The 19,361-nt window shown below is 38.4% G+C and overlaps 3 protein-coding genes and 1 long non-coding RNA gene across 4 annotated transcripts; 2 read left to right on the forward strand and 2 right to left on the reverse strand.

The window, feature by feature from the left end:
- Nucleotides 1–1,753: 1,753 nt before the first annotated feature.
- LOC148694126 (uncharacterized) lies at nt 1,754–10,386 on the reverse strand. The gene is made up of 4 exons (XM_088700157.1): nt 10,173–10,386; nt 8,146–8,311; nt 3,486–3,603; nt 1,754–2,487 (listed from the first exon to the last, which is right to left on the reverse strand). Exons 2-4 carry the CDS (start codon nt 8,288–8,290, stop codon nt 2,271–2,273), a joined length of 480 nt encoding a protein of 159 aa, XP_088556283.1. The 5' UTR covers nt 8,291–8,311; nt 10,173–10,386; the 3' UTR covers nt 1,754–2,270.
- Nucleotides 8,434–10,204, forward strand: LOC137740991 (putative pentatricopeptide repeat-containing protein At1g10330). Its single transcript, XM_068480800.2, has one exon. It carries the CDS (start codon nt 8,629–8,631, stop codon nt 10,063–10,065), a length of 1,437 nt encoding a protein of 478 aa, XP_068336901.2. The 5' UTR covers nt 8,434–8,628; the 3' UTR covers nt 10,066–10,204.
- An 830-nt stretch (nt 10,387–11,216) lies between the features above and the next one.
- On the forward strand, nt 11,217–15,422 carry LOC137740992 (cellulose synthase-like protein H1). Its single transcript, XM_068480801.2, has 9 exons — nt 11,217–11,578; nt 11,651–11,984; nt 12,235–12,360; nt 12,909–13,025; nt 13,117–13,329; nt 13,442–13,577; nt 13,660–13,829; nt 13,984–14,334; nt 14,586–15,422. Exons 1-9 carry the CDS (start codon nt 11,322–11,324, stop codon nt 15,129–15,131), a joined length of 2,250 nt encoding a protein of 749 aa, XP_068336902.2. The 5' UTR covers nt 11,217–11,321; the 3' UTR covers nt 15,132–15,422.
- Nucleotides 15,423–16,780: 1,358 nt separating this feature from the next.
- Nucleotides 16,781–18,175, reverse strand: LOC137740993 (uncharacterized). The gene is made up of 2 exons (XR_015966693.1): nt 17,901–18,175; nt 16,781–17,080 (listed from the first exon to the last, which is right to left on the reverse strand). It is a non-coding gene; the product is annotated as an uncharacterized LOC137740993 (long non-coding RNA).
- Between the last annotated feature and the right edge of the window lie 1,186 nt (nt 18,176–19,361).

The raw sequence follows: 19,361 nt of genomic DNA on the forward strand, positions 1-19,361 counted from the left end.
ATGTAGCCCATCATTTAGTGTCAACCTAACAGCAAACTTGTTCCCCCCCCCAACCATTTTTTTTCATCAATCTTGCCCTTTAAATTGATTAGAACTGAACAGACAAGCAACCAACCCTATTATGAATGACCTAGTTTTGGAAGAAATCGTTTGGGGTTTAAGAAGCGATACAGTCTCTTGTATTTGCATCTCATCACGCAATGAGAAATTTCACAAGTTCGAGATTTGATTAAGGTGTTAAATTTTGATCCGTCGTTGACAAAGCATGTTTACACAAAAATTATATTTTTAGGTTTAATTTTGATGTTGAAAGGCGAAGAAATTGTGGTTATATATATGACTAGCTAGGCATAAATCCAACTGCTTTGTTAATAATTTTGCGAAAACCAGAACACACGATTCTTACCTAGTAAAATAAAATTAAATAAATGCTCTTGACACAGCATAAAAAAGTGTTAATTTTCTCAATAATTTCCCGGCCTAGACAACTGGCCGGATGGTCATCTTCACAAGTTCACATTCACGACTTGTTAACACGCTAGATCCACGAAGGAAAATACTCAACTTATATGTCACCAGTCATTACTCTTTACATATAAATTATAATTTAACAAGTGTGTAGAATATAACTTATCTATTTGTGATTTTTTAGTTGGTCACTTTTTCATGTGTCGAATTATAATTTGAAGATTGAATTTTTCAGTTAGTCACTTTTCTACACGAAACAAATGTCCAAGTATGCTTGACATTAAACACCCGAAAACTAATTGAAGTAAGTATTTCATAGTAGGTTAAAAGTGCCAAAAGCTAGGGTTGGAACTTGGAATGCCTAAATCAGGGTTTAGGGTTTAGCAATGCCAAAACGGTTATCTAAAAAAACAAAAAAAAAAAGAAACAGATAAGACCTAAAGAAGGTCTAGGTTCTTAGGAATCAAGTTGCGTCAAGTAGCCTTTTTTTTTTATCCAGATCCAAACATTAAAAAGGTTCCTTTTTTTTTTTTTTCTCAGTATTGTATGGTGCTTATGGGACATAGGAAAGTATTTGTGAATACATTCATATGCAAGTGGTGACACGTGAAACATGTGAAGACCATCACCATCTCTCATTCTCTTCAAATGATTATAACGGGAATAATTTCACATATCTTTTTAGCTTCTCACACATTTATATTTAATTATAATTACTAGATTGAATACATCAAACGAAATTAACGACTAAAATTAAATAATGTGTAAAAGCTAAAAATGAAGTGTGAAAATCATTTCCTTTGCAATTAGTCATGTTAAATACATTCGTGACAAAAGGATGGATGATGTGGTCCATTCCATTCCATTTGTTTAAGAAATGATTGTTGGTGTGCAGTGGGTCCAAGGCATTAGTTAAAGGGTCTGCTTCTCCTATAATTCGAACATTCAACATTTTGCTCAACTTGCTCAAACCTCACTCATGCTTTTTTTCTAACCTTTGCCCTACTTTTCATTTAATTTTTGCAACTTCTCACGCATTACCCCGTCACATGCATGTTGTGCCACACAACACAAATAATTCATAATTTACCTTCGGTTGGATATGAGAAATTTTAAGAGCACCAAAATTATGGAAATTAAAATCACGAAATTTGATTTTATGAAATTTGTATAGTTTCTTGTTTAGATAATCTTAAAAGTGTATACATATTTTGCACCGTGTTTAATGTGGACATATATAGTCATCAATCTACACGAGTTGTTGACACGTGCTAATGATGGTGGCTGGTGTCGGTGCTGATGGTGGGATCGGAACGGTGGTGAAGGTGGAGGGATAGCGGTGGCATCGATGGGGTCGAAGTGGTGGCGGCGGCATCGATGGTGTTGGAGAGGTGGCGGCGGCAATGTGTGCAATGGTCATGACAATGTGGCGATAGCAGAGCTGGTGATGTGTTGGTGTCAGCGGTTATGCATAAAGAACGTGGTGGTGGTGATGATATGGCCATGGGAAGGTAGCAGTGAAGATGGTGATGGGTGACTGCGGTTGGATGGTGGTAGCTGTGATGGTGAAGGCCGTAAGTCCAGCCAAACCATTAAGGACACCAGAACTCACTAAGATCAAATATTATTGCGAGCCAAACCATTAAGGTAGGTAGTTAGACCTTACAAGTGTACCAGTACGGTACCTTATCTATTGTCCATAAGTCTGCATAGGACACCCTGCTGCGTATGGTACTAGTAGGAACGGGAAAGTAGCATCATACGTCGGAGTGTCAGATATATAAAACTACGCTAACAAAAACTTAAGCGGACAAATAGCGAGACATCCATGACTGGAAGCGAGACCAAGCCAGCTGACATGATGCTTCATCCTCATCAGTCAATCCCATGTCCTTCCTCCTCTTCACACCTTCTTGAGACCTATTCATGAATGCATGGGCATTGCCGGGATAAATGTGCACCTCGTAAGGGATTCCTGATGCTTTCAGCTTCTCCTCCAAAGACTTGGCACTTGGCAGCCTGAAAATCAAGATCCAAATGTCAACATAAGTAATTCTGCATTAGTATGTTTAAGGATATATTTCTCAAAGTAATTCAGAATTTTAATCATCGTAGCACTCAAATCAGGTGCACAATCATCTTATGCGCATAAAGAGCGCACACGCCTTTGCATTGCCAACGGCATATACAATTGTATAAGTGATTCAAATGGTTCATGTTATGCATAGTCCTATGCACATATTGCTTTGAGTATAGCAGCACTTCTCGATATATTACCAATATTCAAATGGTCCATTCTGTGAAGTTCTTCCCCTTCTAAAGGACTAAACAGGTGATACTACAAGGATTTGAAGTCATGCCTTGACAAAAATTTCACGGGGAGGTACTTAAAGAGGAAAAAAAATCACCCTTCATCATTTCGAAACTAAGGCAATTCGACCATGTCACGATACAATTTCACTACGTGGAATTTGATAACTAATGAAGTACAAGGCCTACTTGCACATGAATGGCCAAGATTATTGCGGTCTCAACTATACAATGCTAAGCTCACGTGCCTCAAATTCACAACCATTAGGCGTCAACAACTCAGCCCAGAAAAAACAACTTCAAAAAAGCTTTAGGAGGTAACTAAAATAATTAAGACCGAAAGATGCAAAAGAAAATTTCAGTACCGTCACATCTGAAAAGCCAACGAAACTATCAATATTGGAAGAATAAGCCGTCCTACAGCCGTCAAGCCGTCCTACCTTGTCCTACCTACACACTAGCCGTCCTACAGCCGTCAAGTTGTCCTACAACCGTCCTACCTTGTCCTACCTACACACTAGGACGACTACCTTGTCCCCTACAGCCGTCCTACCTTGTCCTACCTACACACTAGGACGGCTACCTTGTCCTACCTACACACTTGTATCATGTATATATATCCTTGTAATCTTGTAGAGAAATATAATGAGAAAAAGCATTCTCTTCCATATTTTCCACATGGTATCAGAGCCAGAACCTTAACCGGCCTGACTCCATTGTTGTCCCTTCTCTTCTTCTGCACATTCGTTTCGATAATGGCAGAAGATAATCTTTTTGACTCAGAAGCTGAAAGCTTCACAGCTCCTCGCCCTAGTTTTCCAGAAGCTGAAGTCAACCCAAACCAACGTTTGTGTTCTGTGTTGTTAAATGAGTTTAACTATCTTCCATGGTCCAGATCAATATCTCTTGCCCTTGGAGGAAGATCCAAACTTGGATTCGTCAATGGAAGTATTGAAGCACCTGACGTCGCATCGCCGGAGTATGAAGCATGGCTGTGCAAAGACCAGCTGGTCATGTCGTGGCTCCTCAACTCCATGGATCCTAAGCTGTCTGAAATTTTCAGTTTTTCAGAATCCTCTAGTGCTCTTTGGAAGGCAGTCAAGTACATGTATGGAAATCAAAACAATGCTGCTCGAGTGTTCCAGCTTAAGAGGAATCTTGCAAGTCTTCAACAAGGTGATAAATCCTTTGTTCATCATCTCGGTTGCATGAAAAACATGTGGAACGAACTAGAAATGTATCGACCACACACTATCGATGCTGCCGTACTGTTAAAAAGGTCCGAGGAAGACAAAATCTTTCATTTGCTTGCAAGTTTGGGTTCTGAATATGAAGATCTTAGAAGCCATATTCTAATGAATCCCGAACTTCCATCATTTGCAAGTGTTTGCACTACTATCCAGCTAGAAGAAGTACGCAGAAAAGTCATGAATGTTGACGTAAAACCTAGTGTGTCTGAGGCTAGAGCTTTTGTGACAAATCACAAGTCATTTGGAGATAAAGTATACAAGGGAAAAAGGCCAGATCTGAAGTGTCTACATTGTAATAATGTTGGACATCTAATAGATCGATGCTGGATATTGCACCCTGAGTTGAAGCCAAGGTTTGAGAACAAGTCTTTAAGAGATCATAAGGGCTCACACGCCAGACCACATACAAACAAGTACCATGTTGCTGCTGCTACATCCATCGGTGGGTCGATGAACTTTACAGCCAATCCGGCTGACTTGTTGAATGAGTTCTCAACCTACCTTCAAACCAGAAAAGGAAGCACAGGTGAAACGTCGACTGGGGAAAGTCAAACTGCTCTTCTTGGACAGTTTGCAGGGTTCTTAGCTGAATCTGGTCATGTACCTCAAGGAGACATTCCAGGTATCATGTGTGCTCTTTCAACTGCTCTAAATGTTAGTCACTCTCATGATTTTTGGATTATAGACTCAGGTGCCACAGATCACATGACAAATCAATATTCTAAGCTATACGATTTTGAAAGCCACACTAAACCATCACTAGTTTCTGTAGCAAATGGTAGAGGTGTGCCAGTTCTAGGTAAAGGGAAAGTTAAACTGATCTCAGAAACTGTTGAGTCCACAGCGTTATATGTTCCATCTTTTCCTTTTCAATTATTGTCCGTAGGAAGGATTACAAACTCTCTAAACTGTCGTGCAATTTTTTCCCCCCACAATGTTGTTTTTCAGGATCTAGCCACCAAGAAGCTGATTGGTGAAGGTCATTACCTAAATGGGCTGTACTATTTTTCAGAGGACCTCAATGTTCCAAAAGGGTTCCAAGTCAGCTCAAACCTAGAACATCGGTTGTGGCATCAACGCCTAGCACATCCCTCAAAATCTGTGTTGTCTACGTTGTTCCCTAGTTTATGCAAATCCTCCCTTGTATGTGAAATTTGTCATTTGTCAAAATCTACTAGACTCCCATTCAATTCTTCCATGTCTAGGACTAGCAAGTTGTTTGAGATGGTGCACTTCGATGTTTGGGGACCTGCACCTCTAGAGTCTTTTGATGGTTATAGGTACTACGTTATCTTTGTTGATGATTTCTCAAGAGCCACTTGGTTGTACCTCCTAAAATTCAAAAGTGAAGTTATGGATGCTTTCAAGGACTTTCATAATCTTGTCATGAACCATTTTTCGTCCCAAATCCACATACTAACGTCTGATAATGGCACTGAATATACATCCAAAAATATGACTAACTATTTGAGCACCCATGGAATTATACATCAAACAAGTTGTGTAGGTACTCCTCAGCAAAATAGAATTGCCGAAAGGAAGAATCGGGACCTACTTGAAAAAACCAGGGCGCTAATGTTGCAAATGAATGTGCCTAAGAGGTTTTGGTCTTATGGAGTTCTTGCAGCCACCTATCTTATCAACAGACTGCCTAGTCGTGTTCTGGATACAAAATCACCATATGAGGTTATGCAAAACAAAAAAAGTAATCTTTCCCATCTGAGAATCTTTGGATGTACCTGTTATGTTCATATTCAATCCCATCACCGAGACAAGCTTGATCCCAAAGTTGTCAAGTATGTTTTCATGGGATACTCCTCCACCCAAAAAGGGTACAAATGCTACAATCCGTGCTCCAGGAAGATGTTTGTCTCAAGAGATGTACGGTTTGATGAAAACCAACCATATTTCAACAAATCATCAGATCAAAATCGTCAGGGGGAACATTTCCTAGATCTCTTCCCATTGCCAAATCCAGTCGAACCAAGTGACTGTGTCCATTCACTACCTCACAACCAGGACTCTCATGCAACTCTTAATGACAACCTGCTTATTGGAGACGACACTGAAGCCTCAGAAGCACAAGTAGTTCCCCATGACCATACTATACAAGAGAGTGGAGCTGAACCTATTGTGATCCCAGCTCAACCCCGCAGGAATCCGACTCGAGATCGACATCCACCATCAAGGCTGCAAGACTATGAAACTTACCATACCAGGTACCCTATTCACAAGTTTGTAAATTACTCCAAAGTCTTTCACTCTCATGCAGTCTTCCTCAGTAAACTGTCTTATGAAAGTGAACCAAGGAACTTTCAAGAAGCCAATCGTCAAGTTGTGTGGAGGCTAGCCATGGAAGAAGAACTCAAAGCCTTGAATGAAAATAAAACATGGAGTGTAGTTCAACTTGCCAAAGGCAAGAAGGTGGTAGGCAGTCGATGGGTCTATAAAATCAAGTTTAATTCTGATGGCTCAATTGAACGACACAAGGCAAGATTGGTGGCTCGCGGTTTTACTCAAACTTTTAGAGTGGACTATAAGGAGACATTTGCTCCCGTGGCTAAGATGAGCACAATAAGGGTTTTGTTATCTGTTGCAGTGAACCATGAATGACCATTGTACCAAATGGATGTAAAAAATGCTTTTTTACATGGAGACCTCGAAGAGGAAGTCTACATGCAACTACCCCCGGGTCATCCACAAGCACAGAATTCAGGTATGGCTTGCAAGCTTCATAAGTCAATCTATGGCTTGAAACAATCTCCTCGTGCCTGGTATGCCAAACTGAGCTCGGTACTTGAAAATTTTGGGTTCAAGAGAAGTCATGTTGATTCCTCCCTGTTTGTTCGAATAGGATCAGTTGGCAAATTAGTTGTACTAATCTATGTTGATGATATCATCATCACAGGTGATAACATTGATGAGATTCACACTCTTAAACATTCTCTTCATCAACAATTTGCCATTAAAGACTTAGGAGTTTTAAAATACTTCATTGGGATTGAACTGGCCACTTCCCCCAAGGGACTTTTTTTTAGTCAAAGGAAATATGTGATTGACTTACTTCAACAAGTGAAGATGATGGATTGCAAACCAACTCGTACTCCTCTTGATAGCAAATTGAAGTTGGACTTGACAGGAGAACCTCTCAGTGATATCAGTTACTACCAACGATTGGTGGGTAAGCTTATATATCTCACCATCACCAGACCGGATATAACTTACGCCGTCAGTCTTGTAAGCCAATTCATGCATGCACCCACTGAAGCTCATTTAAATGTTGTTAAAAGAATTCTCAGATACCTCAAAGGCTCCATTGGTCGGGGAATCGTCATGAAAAACAATGGTCATACTCAAATCATTGCCTACACCGATGCTGACTGGGCAGGGAATGTTATTGATAGAAAATCCACTACTGGCTACTGCACGTTGGTTGGAGGAAACCTCGTGACATGGAAGAGCAAAAAACAAAATGTAATTGCTCGCTCAAGTGCCGAAGCTGAGTATAGAGCCATGGCTTCCACTGCATGTGAACTCATTTGGCTCAAGGGCCTTCTCTCGAACTTGGGGTTCTCAATCAACACACCTATGTCTCTTTTCTGTGACAATCAAGCAGCTATGCATATTGCCTCCAATCCGGTGTTCCATGAACGCACCAAACACATTGAAGTTGACTGTCACTACGTTCGGGAACAAGTCCAGTCCAAGGTAATTCAAACCACATTCACTCGAAGCCAAGATCAACTTGCTGATATTTTCACGAAGTCTCTTGCTTCTCCTCAGTTTCAAAGTCTGCTCTCCAAGCTTGGATCAATTAACCTCCTTGATCCAGCTTGAGGGGGAGTATTGGAAGAATAAGCCGTCCTACAGCCGTCAAGCCGTCCTACAACCGTCCTACCTTGTCCTACCTACACACTAGCCGTCCTACAGCCGTCCTATCTTGTCCTACCTACACACTAGGACGGCTACCTTGTCCCCTACAGTCGTCCTACCTTGTCCTACCTACACACTAGGACGGCTACCTTGTCCTACCTACACACTTGTATCATGTATATATATCCTTGTAATCTTGTAGAGAAATATAATGAAAAAAAGCATTCTCTTCCATATTTTCCACAATCAAGCTCTCCAAAATGAGCTTGAACAGGAGCCTTAGCTTTAGCAGGGTCTGCAAGCTCTGATGGCGGCACTCCATAAAACGCAACGACAGCATCAACGTCAGGGACCAAAATAGAACTTGCAATTGAGAGAGCACCACCCATGCAAAATCCAGCAACACCCACCTATTTTGATTAACCAATAGGTTAACTTAACATGCACTTTGTACTATTTCTAAGGTAAAAAAATATTGTTATGAATTGAATTAATAATTAGGAATGTGATCATTATTCATGCACTTTGTACTATTTCTTAGGTAAAAAAACTTATCATGATTCATATAAATAAAGATATAAAATTAAAATGTGAGGATACAATTCTCATACGTCTGAGCGTTTCTCTCTCACCCTTCCCTTCTCCCTCTCACCCAGTTTTATAATTAGTTTTAAAACAAATATGATAAAATAGCAAGCACAATTTTTGATACACATGAATTGGTGTTATGCCAGAGTCATCACCCGAGTCTCTACTTCAACTCCTCCAATGCTTCCTCAAGCACCCTAACCAAATCAAACAGATCCACTCCCGCCTAATCACCAACGGTCATCTACTCCACAACCAAAACCCTAAACCCTCCGCTTCCAAATGGATGCCAACCCTCCTCTACAACACTTTGATCAGAGCCCATCTCGGTTTCGGCCAACCCCGCAAGACCCTCCTCCTCTTCATCCACATGCTTGCCCACCAAGCCCCTCCCAACAGCCACACCTTCCCTCCTCTTATCAAAGCCGCCGCCGCCTCCTGTTCCTCCACCTCATCGCCCCGTCTGGGATCCCCGCTTCATACCCAAGTCGTAAAACGCGGCGTTTTGCGCGACCCTTTTATACAGACCTCGTTTGTGAGCTTTTATGCTGAGCTTGGTAAATTGTGCGATGCGCGTAAGGTGTTTGAGGAAATGTCTGAACCATGTGTGGTTGCGTGCAATGCGATGATTGATGGGTTTGGGAAGAATGGGGATATGGGTTCTGCTGTTTTGCTATTTGAAAGCATGCCGGAAAGGGACGTGGTTTCATGGACAAGCGTTATAAACGGGTTTGGGAGAAATGGGTGTCTTAGCGACGGAATTCGGTTTTTTCGGATGATGATGAATCATGAGAATGTGATGGGTTGTTTTGTGAAGCCAAATGAAGCTACTTATGTTAGTGTGCTTTCTTCCTGTGCTAATTTGGGTGGGTGGGGATCTATTTATTGGGGGAAGCAAATACATGGGCATGTTATTAGAAGTGGGATTGAATTGACTGCGTTTTTGGGGACTGCATTGGTGGATCTTTACGGGAAGACTGGTTGTTTGAACAGCGCTGAATACATGTTCCAGCAAGTGGTAGTTAAAGAAGTTTGTACTTGGAATGCGATGATTTCTGCACTTTCTTTGAATGGTAAAGAGAAGGAGGCTTTGGACTTGTTTGAAAAAATGAAGATGGAGAGGTTGCAGCCTAATGAGGTTACATTTGTCGCAGTTCTTACAGCATGTGCTCGTGGAAAACTGGTGAAGTTTAGTTTGGAATTGTTTAGATCGATGACAAATGATTTCGGGGTTGAGCCGATAATGGAACACTACGGGTGTGTGGTTGACCTCTTGGGCAGAGCAGGGCTGTTTTGGGAGGCAACTGAAGTTATTAAGGGCATGCCTTTCGAGCCTGATGCCTCTGTATTGGGGGCTCTTTTAGGTTCTTGTAAGATTCATGGGACTGCTGAGCTGGGAAATGAAGTTGGTGAGGAACTTCTCGAGTTGCAGCCACAACACTGTGGACGGTACGTGGTTTTGTCAAACATTAATGCTGGGAAGGAGAGATGGGATCTTGCTGCAGCTGTGAGGAAAACAATGGTGGTAGCTGGAATTCGGAAAATTCCGGCCTACAGTATGATTGATGTAAACTAGAATTAGGGAAACTGATAATTTCTTGAATTTCTAATTATCTAAATATTTGTGTCTTAGCCATTTAAAGTTGTGTAGAAAAATTGGAATTTCGGAATTTACAATTTTACCTTGCGATTCCAATATGGTTTTAGCAACAAAATATATGGTTGGTCCTGCTTGCTTGAGAACAATTGGCACGAAATGAACCACTATCATAACTTGTCCCTTTGAACGACTCCAGAAGAAATGACTTGCATTCTCCATCCCCTTGGCGTCATATGGAACAGAATCTCAATCTGTCACTTGATAGGGAGAGACGTCCTTTGTTAGTCCTAGCTGGGGAGTCCCCACTTTCAAAGAAAGAATATTACTATCTAAGTCGACGCAATGTTTGAGACGTAAACTTTTTTAACTTCGAGTGAATGACAGTGAGCAGTTGATGAACTGTGAGTCACACTTTCATTATCAAAAGTTAATGGTGACGCACGTCTGAAGCTATCAGAAGTTTTTCTCTAAATGAATTATTTTGATTCCATCCACACTATACAAATACAAAAAGACGTGCACTTTAAAGGTTTTGATGTGTTCCTATTGGAAGAGTTAGACATCAGTCCTTACGTTTTCGACCCAAAAAAGATATCAGTCCTTACGTCATGTTCTCCAGTGCCCAAAAGTTAAGGTAATAATATATACATATATATGTTGAATAAAATTATAATGAAATGAAAGGCCATATTTGAATTGAGCTCTTCAAAGAATGAATCAGATAAGAAGTCATCTGGTTCAGAAATAAAGTAAAAAGGTAGAGGTGAAGAAATGGAGACCAAGGACGTACAAAAATCAAGTATTTGAAATTATCCTAAAAACTTGGACTCCCATAAGAACTCTCTGGAAAGAATATGGCGGCCTTATGACAAATTTTATAACCATGGCCACGCAATCTGCGAGCAGTTTTTGAGAGTCCGGTGGTGTTACTGTTCACATGTTTTAATTTGAATAACTAACATAGTTGATATGTCATGGACACAAAATATATAATATTTATAAATAAAGATATATACATCAACTGTGGATATGCTTTCAACACAATATTATTAGACAATAATCGTATGCCACATACTCAGAAAACAAGCAGACCGCAGAAGTCACAGACCAACTAGCTATACCAGTATAAATATGTAGAGATGCCGGCCAATTAACATTGAGCCAGGCTGCTGAACCACCCTCACTACACTTTGCATAAACCAAGCCACATAAATTTTCTTCACATTTTTCCAATGGCTAACCAAAACTCACTCCCTCTACACGAAAGAATAGAGCTTAGATACACTCTGCATAAAGTCATTGAGTTCATAATCCTCTTCCTCCTCCTTTCACTCCTCGTTCATCGTCTTCTCTCTTTCAACGACCATGGTTTCACTTGGCTCATTGCTTTCCTGTGTGAGCTCTCATTCACCTTAAATTGGGTCATCACCATAAGCAACAAATGGAACATTGTCGAATATAAAACCTACCCTGACCGCCTCTTACAACGGTATCTATTCACATCATCTCATTTTATGTATTGCTTAATTATATATGATAATGTAGTTTTGTTGATAATTAGGGTTTCTAAGCATGAACTCCCTCCGGTGGACATGTTTGTGACAACTGCAAACTCGGAGTTGGAACCACCTATTATTACCATAAACACTGTTTTGTCTCTGTTGGCTGTGGACTACCCAACAAACAAGCTAGCTTGCTATGTATCTGATGATGGCTGTTCTCCTCTCACCTTCTACTCGCTTTCGGAAGCATCAAAGTTCGCCAAGCTTTGGGTTCCATTTTGCAAGAAATACAATGTTCAAGTTAGAGCTCCTTTTAGATACTTCTCAAATAATAATACAACATTTTCCAGTAATGACTCGAGTGAATTCAAGCAAGAATGGACATTATTGAAGGTGACCAATAATTTCAATTTTGATTTATATTACCAGAAAAATACTTATATATGTTGCAACTGTGTGAATCTAAACCACATATTCACGAAAAGAATAATTAACTTGATCAGTGGTTTATATTCACAAGATATAGCAACATTTTATACTTTCGATTGTTTGGCAAAAGAACATTATTTTTGTTATTTTGTCTATTGTATGTATATATACTCGATGATGACAAAATGAACCTGTTTGTATTCATGTTCTCAAGGATGAATACGAGCAGCTTAGCCGCAAAATTGAGGATGCGGTGGGACAATCTATTCCATTCGATGTTAGCCAAGACTTTACAGTTTTTTCAAATGTAGAACGTAATAATCACCCAACAATTATCAAGGTATATACGGCTCCTTGTTCTAAAACTTTCTGCTCCTTTATCCTCTGCGTTGTGGCTTTTCTTCAAAGCAACTTCTTCAGTTTTTGGAAAAATGTTAGTTAGATAAGCATATGAACTATGAAATATATAAAGTGATACATACTCTATCTATCCAGAAAAATACAGAGACAGACACACAAAATATCTATCTGATGGAAGAACTAGACAAAGATACCCAAGCTAGGACCATTCACAAATACATCTCAATCCCGTGACTCCTTCACCTGCAATATACTACGGTTTTGTCATACTGTAAGAATTTAGAGGAATCGAATTTCCTAGCTATTTTTCCTTTGCCAAATTAAAATTAATCTGAAACAAGCAATTGTGATGGTGGGTCGTGAAATGAGTTAGAATTAAGATGACTTGATTCCCCTTGCAACAACAAAAAAAAAAAAAAAAAAAAAGAAGAAAAAAATAGAAAAACCGAAAAAGAGCTCGGGTGCATTTTAAAACACTAATTAGATAGCTTACAAAACTGATTAATTAGATGATTTTATATTTCGAAGGTTCTATGGGAGAACAAGGAAGATGTTTCAGATGGACTGCCACATTTGATTTATATATCAAGAGAAAAACGGCCAAAGCATCCCCATCATTCCAAAGCCGGGGCCATGAATGTTTTGGTATCATGAGTTTAATTTCATATATATATCTGATCATTATTTAATTTTAACCAGTTGATCAATTAATTGATCACTAATATATTGATTGTAGACTAGAGTCTCTGGGTTAATGACCAATGCACCCTTCATGCTGAACGTAGACTGCGATATGTTTGTCAACAACCCAAACATTATGTTGCAAGCAATGTGTGCGTTGCTCGGATCCGAGAACGAAACCAAAAATGCGTTTGCTCAGTTTCCTCAGATCTTCTATGACGGACTCAAGGATGATCCGTTCGGGAATCAGATGGTAGTTTTGTGGAAGGTACACACAACAATCAATTTTGTATCAGATTTTATGACGTTCCATAAAGCAAAGCTTGTATATGAACAGAAAACATGATTTTCAATTGGTGCCATCTATGCATGCATTGTAGTTTGTGGGGCAAGGAATGGCAGGAATGCAAGGCCCTATTTATGCGGGAACAGGATGCGTTCATAGACGAAAAGTTATCTATGGTCTATCCCCTAGTGATGCCAAAACCGGAGAAAGATACCCTAATATTGCTAGTGGTAAATCAAATTAAATGTCTAAACCTGATGTGTAAACTCAATGAATGCATGATCGATCCTAGTTTTACTGTCTTTTTGACAGGAAAAGTAGAAATGCTTAAAACTTTTGGGACTTCAGAAGAATTCACCAAATCAGCTGGTGATGCCTTGCAAGGGAATACGGAATGTGTAAACATGTCTTCGAAATCCATTGAGGCTGCACACCGAGTTGGAGGATGTGAGTACGAATATGGCACCAATTGGGGTATAAAGGTACATTGATGAAATATTGTTTTGTATCAATAAAATTTTGTCACATTAGTTGAGATTTAAAAAGTTTAGATAGGAGTCGGTACTCCTACGGTTAATTGCAGCATCACGTCCAATTCCGAGTTTCATTTCATTTTTCAATCTCTATCTTGCTTAGGTGGGATGGAGGTATGGATCAACAACAGAAGATATCCTTACTGGCCTTTCAATCCATAACAAAGGTTGGAAGTCTATTATTTGTACACCAGACCCACCGGGGTTTCTAGGATGTGCACCTACAGGTGGTCCTGATTCCATGACCCAGCAGAAGAGATGGGCAACAGGCTTGCTTGAAATCCTGCTTAGTAAAAATTGTCCCATATTTGGCACTCTATTTGCAAACCTCCAATTTAGGATGTTCTTGTGTTACTTCTGGGCCCTTACTTGGGGCCTACGTTGTATTCCTGAGCTGTGCTATGCTGCTCTGCCAGCTTATAGTATCATCACCAACACACATTTCTTACCCAAGGTGAGAGATATATATACCATTCCACATCCCTTGAATATTTTAGTGTTCATGCAAGTAAAATTAATATTTACTAATCGGGTCGTTATCAATTTTTTTTGCTAAAATGGTGGCAATGTTTCATTTTTTTATATATCAAGAAAATCTGTATGTACACTACTACATTAATTGGTGAACAAATTTGATGATATTAGAGTCGTTGTTCAAGAGTTTTTACTTTTCCTAATCGCTTTAGATCTAAATGTGTAATGCAGGGCCAAGAACCAACCTACTATATACCCGTAGCTCTCTTCGTCCTTTACCATATTTACACTTTATTGGAGCACCTTGAAACCGGTCTATCAATCCGAGCATGGTGGAATAACCAAAGAATGGGAAGAATAACTGTAATGAGTGCTTGGTTATTTGGATTTATTGGTGTCATACTCAAACTCTTAGGGATATCTGAGACAGTCTTTGAAGTTACTAGAAAAGATCAATCTACTTCAAGTGATGAAGGCTCTGATGACAGTGAAGCTGGCAGATTCACATTTGACACGTCTCCAATTTTTGTGCCTCCCACAACTATTTTGCTGGTGCAGTTAACCGCGCTTGCTACTGCTTTCTTGGGTCTGCGGCAGCAAGATCAAGACAAGCTAGGGTCAGGCCCCTTGGAGGTTATAAGTAGTGTGTGGTTGGTGTTATGCCTCTGGCCATTTTTGAAAGGGTTGTTTGGTACTGGGAAGTATGGAATTCCCCTATCCACCATATTCAAGTCTGTTGGTTTGACGCTACTGTTCTACACCTTGTGTAGAAATTAGAGTGATGCCCCTAAGCTTAATTATGACTAGTTGTCAGGCGTTGATGCAAGTGGGTCTCACATCTCATCAACCGCTTACAACCGCTGAAGTGCGCATTGCCGGAAACTGTTGCTAGCTCTCATGCTTCTAAACCATAAACGGTGGTAGTACTACCCTAGCGTTCACCATCGAAAACCAAAATTTTCTTGGGTTTAGTATCTAATTATGTAGAGTGTATGCTACAATTTCAACTTGGTAAAACATCCTTTAGAAGATATATGATATCACATGCTTATCTGGTTTACTATATAATTAAGCATTCCCATGTGATTAATTGGGACTAGTGGTGGAGCCACACAAAGAAATATTTTCTCTTGCAACCATTTCATAATTTAAGTGGCTTCACTAAACTAATTAATGTTTGCCACATGTTTAAAAACTGAATCACTATTCCATAAAGAACTTGTCATGTAGTGAAATGTTGCAAAAGAGAACCCCTTCACATGAGGCCAAGAATAGACTCAGGCCCCTCTTGCAGTACCTTTTTTTTTTTTTTCATTTTGTTGTGTATGCTTTTGTTTTTGGTGTTTTAATTTAAAGTATCCTCAGTGACTCTATATGAGGTTGGAAAAGTGGTGGATATAACCCATTTAAGAGTCTTGATGAATTTTTAAGGCTCTAAAAAAGAATCTCTTCTAATGAAGGGCTGTTTGTGACATAGCTTGCTATGTATCAGATGATGGGTGTTCACCTCTCACTCTCTACTCTCTCATTGAAGCCTCTGCTAAGCGTTGGGTACCCTTTTGCAAATAGTACCATGTTCAAGTTAGAGCACCGTTCAGATACTTCTCTGACAATCCCATTTTATCAAGTTATAGTCCATCAGGACTCCTTCAAGAATGGACAAAAAATGAAGGTAGAATTTGGCCTTATATGCTTAGTTGAATCTGTATACATGTATGATGTATCTATCTGTAATTTTGTAGGATGAGTACGAAAAGCCCTGCCAAAAAATTGAAGATGCTGTCCAAAAATTGGCTCCTCTTGATTTTTCTAGTGACTCTGGATTTTTCTCACATAGACAGCAGGAACCATCCCACTATAATCAAGGTTCTTTTTCTTTTAATTCATACTACAAGAAAAAACCTGCCAATAAATTTAAATTTAGTTTCATTGGTAAAGTGATATATATATATATATATATATATATATATATGCATGATGACTTTAATGGAGTGAAAATAACAGCTCTTATTCAAATTTTCTGATTATATACTAAACAGTTAGTTGACGACTAATATTGAGTTAGTTGACGACTAATATTGTTGCAGCGCCCTGTTCCGAAATATTTATTTCGGAAAATAATATTGGCAATAGGCCCAAATTAAACTCTTGTTTATTTAACAACCATTAATTATGATTCTTTAATTAAATCCTTAGTCCCACACATGACCTATAACCATAATTCCCTTACCAAAACATACGATTATATTTTCAATTTATCACCATTTCCTTCTCTTAGTTCAAATTCCCAACTAAATATAAATTCTTGATTACTTAAGGCTGCGCCTAACCTTTGTTAGACTGCCTACGTATACGTACCTTTGAGCAGGATCAAGTCTTTCGTAGTTCCTCGCTCACCCTTTTATCCACTTCCGAAAATACTCTAATAACAGTAATATTCAATATTATATTACAAAATCGAATCACACCAAATGGGTACCAAACTAGAAAAAGAAGCAAAGATACTTAGCATTGAGATGCAGCAAATAAATCAACAAACACACACAATATTAGCAAGGGTTAACGTAAGCTCAGCGAATTTACTTAGGGATAAGTGCTTTGAATCCAGGAGCAAGTTGAGAAATCTTGACAGCATGGTTCTTAATTTCAATATCCACACCCCAACACTCTTGAAGCACGACAATCCCAGGAGCACCATCTTTGCCAACAACATATGCATCAAATGTCTGGTCATTATGCTCAAAGAAGAACAAATTAGAAATAAGGTTCACTAGGAGTTATTTCCAACCATTTGCATAAAGTTCGTTTTTTAATTCAATAGATTGTTGAAACTAAATTAATCTAATCTAAAATGGAAATTCGAACTAGAATATGGCCAGATATATTTCAATGGACGGATATATTTCAATTACTCCAACACATAGATGTCCGAAAATTTGACACAAAGCAATCTCGATTCCTCCCTAATACATACATATATGTAAGAAATTTTTGCATACGTCTTGATAACATTACATTATATTCTAGATTAAAACACTTTCAAACTCAATAATTAAGAAAAAAACCCAACTTTGTTACAAAAGAAGGGCACCAAATAAATTTCACAACTACAAATCAATTAGAGCACAAAATATAGATAGATGATTAGTTTTTCTTTTACCAATCAAGCACTTGGAATGTTTGTACCTAGTACCTATAGTTGATGGGGTGTTTTTTCCAGGAAAGGGATCCACTTCGGATCCATTTTGTGAGGATCTTAGGAATCCTTACATTCTATCTGTTTATCGTGTATCGTGAGGTCAGTTTTCGTCAGATACTATTTGTGTTTAATTTTAAATAAAAAAAATCAAATGATTTCTGACTGTACGATACATGATGAATGATTAAAATATGAGAATTCCCACAAAATGGATCGGAATGGAATCCAATTCCTTTTTTCCCATTTCCCATGAATAATTGTCAAATAAAAAAAGTGCACAAAGTCCCTCGGAATTTAACAGTTAAAAAAAAAAAAAATGGAAAGAGTTCAAAAGAACGAATACTCACTTTGGATTTGGATTTTGTTGAAGGGGGCAGCAGAGCCGGCGGCCATGGCGCGAACTGAGAAGAGAGAAAGGGCAGAGGGCGAGAGAGTCCGGATGGGTGAGAAGGAAGTGGCAGTGGAGTTCGGGAGGGCCTTGGAGAAGAAGAAGGCTCGGGAAGCTGCTGATCGCAGACCACTACCAGTAGCAAAAGCAGCGAGAGTCGTTGGAGGAGGTTGTTTGCCGTTCTAATCTCTCTATTCTTTCATACCTTCTTATTTAAACGATTACGGTTAAACTCGTCAATATCTTATGTTAATTTTTTTATAAAGATAATAAGATAAAAAATAATGTATAAGATGAGAAAGTGAAAGGAAATATAAATAGAAGGATAGAGAATCATGCCTCAGAGTTGTTAGCATTTTGGGTCGTTAAGTGAAAATGCCGTGGCATATTTTAATCGATGAAATATTCTCAACTGTCGGAGGACGGAATAAAACACGTTCACGAGGTCATTTCATCGTTTGCAATGGTATTTGGGCCGAGCTGATTATTTGACAACCCAAGAGCAGATTTTTGTGGCCCATGACAAACGAAGAAGAAGAGGAAAGGGAGAGGAGCTGAATAGAGATGTTATAGACATTTCAAAATAATCATCGTACATCGGTTTTTAATATAAAAATAGGGGAAGAAAACAAAAAGGTTAAAGAATTTTCAATGGAGATGCCAAATTTTAAATATAAAATTTGGATATGACAACGAATGTGACATTTTGATATCTTTTAATGCTTTGTTTTGTATTTGATATGTCAAATTAAACTATTATTATATTATAATAAATAGTTTTAGAACAAAAATAATAATAAACAATAAAAATCATTTAATAATCAATTAGAAAATGATTTGAAGTTGTTGTCAATTTTGGTAGCAAGGGTAATGGTTGTCAATTTGTGCCAATTAGAATTGACTTTTCAATTAAGAAATACTACTACTGTCGCTTTTGAATGTCAATTTTGATTTGGACCTTTTAATGTTAAATGTATTTAGTCATACACTTTAGATTCCAGATTCTCTCTGATGCAATTTGTTTAGCAAACAAAAGCAAAATGGTGACAATCAATATTGTTATGAATCGAATTAATAATTAGGAATGTAATCATTATTTATACACTTTGTACTACTTTTAAGGTAAGAAAACTTATTAAAGAAATTTTATTTAAACCCAAGTAACCTCTTTCTACATCTAACTTAAATTTTAAATGTACATTATCCTTTTTATCCTATTGCATAATTATCATCAAGTACAAAATAAAATTAATAATAAAATTAAAATTTATCAATAAACCCACACACTATAATTAAATTTATCATTACTCATTGTTTATCCTGTGTTCATTCTTTCTAAAACCCTAATAGTTTTTACAGAGAAAAACAATTTTTTTTTTCTTTTTTGTTGATGGATGGTGATTTTGAAGTTTTGAATTCT

The sequence above is a fragment of the Pyrus communis genome, chromosome 9, assembly GCF_041283825.1.
Source record: "Pyrus communis isolate YQ-2024b chromosome 9, ASM4128382v1, whole genome shotgun sequence".
NCBI classification, from domain to species: domain Eukaryota; kingdom Viridiplantae; phylum Streptophyta; class Magnoliopsida; order Rosales; family Rosaceae; genus Pyrus; species Pyrus communis.

Excerpts from the sequence above, each read along its gene's own strand:
- LOC137740992 (XM_068480801.2), top strand. The coding sequence starts at position 11,322 with ATGGCTAACCAAAACTCACTCCCTCTACACGAAAGAATAGAGCTTAGA. Across the intron at positions 11,985-12,234 it reads AAGAATGGACATTATTGAAG|GATGAATACGAGCAGCTTAG; the intron begins GTGACCAATAAT and ends CATGTTCTCAAG. Across the intron at positions 12,361-12,908 it reads ATCACCCAACAATTATCAAG|GTTCTATGGGAGAACAAGGA; the intron begins GTATATACGGCT and ends TATATTTCGAAG.
- LOC148694126 (XM_088700157.1), bottom strand. The coding sequence starts at position 8,290 with ATGGGTGGTGCTCTCTCAATTGCAAGTTCTATTTTGGTCCCTGACGTT. Across the intron at positions 3,604-8,145 it reads TCATTTTGGAGAGCTTGATT|CTTCTGGAAAACTAGGGCGA; the intron begins GTGGAAAATATG and ends GGTTGACTTCAG. Across the intron at positions 2,488-3,485 it reads AGGGACAACAATGGAGTCAG|GCTGCCAAGTGCCAAGTCTT; the intron begins GCCGGTTAAGGT and ends CTTGATTTTCAG.
- LOC137740991 (XM_068480800.2), top strand. The coding sequence starts at position 8,629 with ATGCCAGAGTCATCACCCGAGTCTCTACTTCAACTCCTCCAATGCTTC.